General features: G+C 40.0%; 1 protein-coding gene across 1 annotated transcript; it reads right to left on the reverse strand.

The window, feature by feature from the left end:
* Positions 1-1269: 1269 nt before the first annotated feature.
* Positions 1270-2471, reverse strand: LOC121773205 (glycine-rich protein 2-like). Its single transcript, XM_042170019.1, has one exon. It carries the CDS (start codon positions 2368-2370, stop codon positions 1525-1527), a length of 846 nt encoding a protein of 281 aa, XP_042025953.1. The 5' UTR covers positions 2371-2471; the 3' UTR covers positions 1270-1524.
* Positions 2472-3384: the final 913 nt, after the last annotated feature.

The raw sequence follows: 3384 nt of genomic DNA on the forward strand, positions 1-3384 counted from the left end.
ATGGTTTATCAATAATTTATAATTTAAATCATTTAATACAATTTGCTTATTAAATTAAATATACTACATATTCAATAAAAAATACACTAACATGAAAATTATAATAAATCAAACATATTCCAAAACATTCAAACATAAATTAAAATATATTTAAACACATCGACAACACAAAAAATATGGGTTATAATATCACAAATTATACAAGAAAAAATAATTAATACTTAATAAATTATTGTAAAATAAATTTTAATTGATTAGAAAATAAAAGTTACTAATATTTTAAAATTGATTAAAATCAAAATGTCCTCAATTACAAATTTAAAGATGCCCGACTGTGGTAGGATTATTAGACCAACTTAGATATATTTAAATTAAGTTGCCCAATTAAAATGAACTAGCCCAATTATTAACTAGATATATCATGTTTCTTCCTACAATTCTTATGGACTTGGATTTAAATTTACTAGTACCAAACATAAATATAGATTCAATCAGCCTAAGATGCCCAATCGACAAATGGAGTGATCTACTTTCTTTTAGTGATACTGATGTTCCCAAAAATAGATAAAACACCAGATCTTTCATAAAGTGAAGATAACAAAATTCATAAACTTCATGAACACCCACACACGCATATTCAAAATATAGGTCATTCGTGTCAAGAACATGCGGCAGAAAGGATCAAAGCATGTGACAGGACATCAATTCCCACTTACTCAACCCCTACTAAGTAATCCTCAAGAGGAAAGGGTAACACAATTCAAGGGATGTAGTTAATAGTTTTGGTTGAAGATCACAAGCTCAAGCCACACATTTGTTTACAGTCACTTCACATGGTCATGTAGTGTAACACACTGAATTAATAAACCCAAAGGAAGCTATCACATGGCACAATATGCAGTAGCCTAAGAGGAAGGAAGCATGAAGCTGCATAACCTAAACTAGTTAAAATTCATACCACAAAAGGTTAGACTCAAAGCTTGAATGGAAGAGGTGGAATGGAATGAAGATATAAATGAAATGACAATTCCTATGCATTTCTATTCCATTCTCTCCTCCACATTCAAGCAAAGTATAGGAATGGAAGTAGTGTTCACCATTCCAGCATACCGACGAGAAGGGCTTAGAGTTGTATAAACTGAAGCTAATAGTCGCACTTCCAAGTTCCAAATATCAAGATTAAAATCATCCATAAACAAAAATCTCAACACCAACAACACACATCATAAACAACTAAGCAGAGCTCAGGAAAGTAATAGCAAAATCAAAGAAACCAAGAAACCGAACCACCATATTATACACTTGCCAACCAAGTGGGGAAAATTTCGGTTCACAAATCAGTGGATCGCATGACAACAATTGTAGCAAAAACCATTCCATAACAATATAGGAGCATCATTCTATAGGTATAACACCCGCCAAACATAGAGCAAAAACCATAATAACAGCGTAATTAAACCATCCGCAAAGCAAAAATAGCATCAACTGAACCAAAAAAAGGGAGAATAATAGAAGCCGACTTATTCACGAGGCGCTTTTGCATTCCCTTGCGAAGTGTCCAGACTCACCGCAGCTGAAACAGTTGCCTCCGCCACCGCCGCCGCCGCCGCCTCCGCTAAACCTACCAAAACCACCGCCGCCGCCACCTCCACGGCTGTAACCACCACCACCGCGTCCACCCCCGCTGCCTCCACGCACACAATCCCTCGCCATATGACCTGGTTCCCCGCAGTTGAAACAATCACCACCACCTCCGCCGCGTCCACCACCGCCGCTGCCACGCACACAATCCCTCGACATATGACCTGGCTCCCCGCAGGTGAAACAAGCACCACCGCCACCTCCACCACCGCCGCGATTTCCACTAGGACATTCCCTCGCCATATGCCCAATTCCTCCACAGCTGTAGCATCCTCCACCACTTCCACCGCCTACACCTCCGCCTCCGCCTCCGCCTCCATTAGAGCAATCCCTAGCCATATGCCCAACCTCGCCACAGTTAAAGCACTCACCGCCTCCTCCACCTCCTCCGCCGCTCCGATAACCGTATCCATTACCGTCGTTCCTCCGATCTCCGTATCCGAACCCTCCCCCGCGGCTGTTGCTGTTATTCCCCCTCCGAGAAGTGGTGTCGACGGGGCCTCCTCCTGGAGCAGTGACATCAGCAGCTTTGGTCTTATCGCCATCTAGAATGATGGTGAACTCGACCTCCTGGCCCTCGCGGAGGGAGCGGTAGCCGTCAGATTTGATGGCGGTTTGGTGGACGAACAGATCTTCGCCTCCTTCCTCGGGCTGGATGAATCCGTAGCCCTTCTGATCGTTGAATTTGGTGACGACGCCTTTGGATCGCATAGCCTTCTCCTCCGCCATTGAAGATCGCCGACGAAAGAAACCCTAGAAACCCCGATTTATACGATTGTGTATACGTATAGGCGAGAGAGAGTTTTTTGATTGTGCGTGCTTACACAGAGTGTGTGTGTGTGGTATTTATAAACGGCTTGAGCTAAAAGAAGCCCTAATTAAATTGCTGCGTTTCGGCCGTTTGGGCTTTACATTTCTCAATTTTATTCTTCTCTCTTAATTCTACAAATTTCTTCTTTATTCATTTTACAATTAATTCTAATAGATTATGATATGGAAGGCAGAAATAGTTATACTAATATTCCAATTTTAAGGGGCAAGTATCCCATTTTCTCTTATATCTGTCATTTAAATTCACATTTTAAAATGTAAATTTTAATAAATTATTTTACTTTATAAAAGAATGTGAATAAAAAAATTAATGAAATGTACGTCTCGCTTTTATATATTGATTTAATGATGGAATATGGATATAAGTATTTATTATAGTGTGTGGTACAATTATTTAAAGTAGAAAAAAATAAATAAATGAAAATTTAACTTGCAACGTATCAAAATAGTAAAATATAACATTAATTTTATCGACGAGGATATTCGTATTTTATTGAAGTTGTCTCAGTTATATGAGAGTTGGACAAGGCTACACAACATTTTCCGGTCCCTAAGAGTGTCCAAAGTGAGACCGCTACGAAGGTCTATTGCAGGGACGGGAGGCGCTGCGGCGGTGGAGGAAGAGCCGCGTAGGCGGTGTGGACTGAGGGTGGCGGCGGCCTATTGTGAGCCGCCGAGACCGTCGCGGTTGTCAAAAACGTGTTTTTTTATTTTCTTAAATTATTTTGTGGTGACTAGGCAGACAAATTTTTGTGACTGTGCTGACTAGGCGGATAAGTTTTTTGTGATCATGGTCTGGTTGTTCCAACTATTATGGACACTCTAATGAATTTTAACATCACGGATTGTCCCTGTGTACATGAGATAGTCACATTTCATGGACTTTTGCATTGTTTTCATAGATTATACTAC

Source organism: Salvia splendens, chromosome 17 (assembly GCF_004379255.2).
Source record: "Salvia splendens isolate huo1 chromosome 17, SspV2, whole genome shotgun sequence".
NCBI classification, from domain to species: Eukaryota; Viridiplantae; Streptophyta; class Magnoliopsida; order Lamiales; family Lamiaceae; genus Salvia; species Salvia splendens.

Bases quoted from the DNA above. Each gene is read 5' to 3' on its own strand.
- LOC121773205 (XM_042170019.1), bottom strand. From the start codon at position 2,370: ATGGCGGAGGAGAAGGCTATGCGATCCAAAGGCGTCGTCACCAAATTC.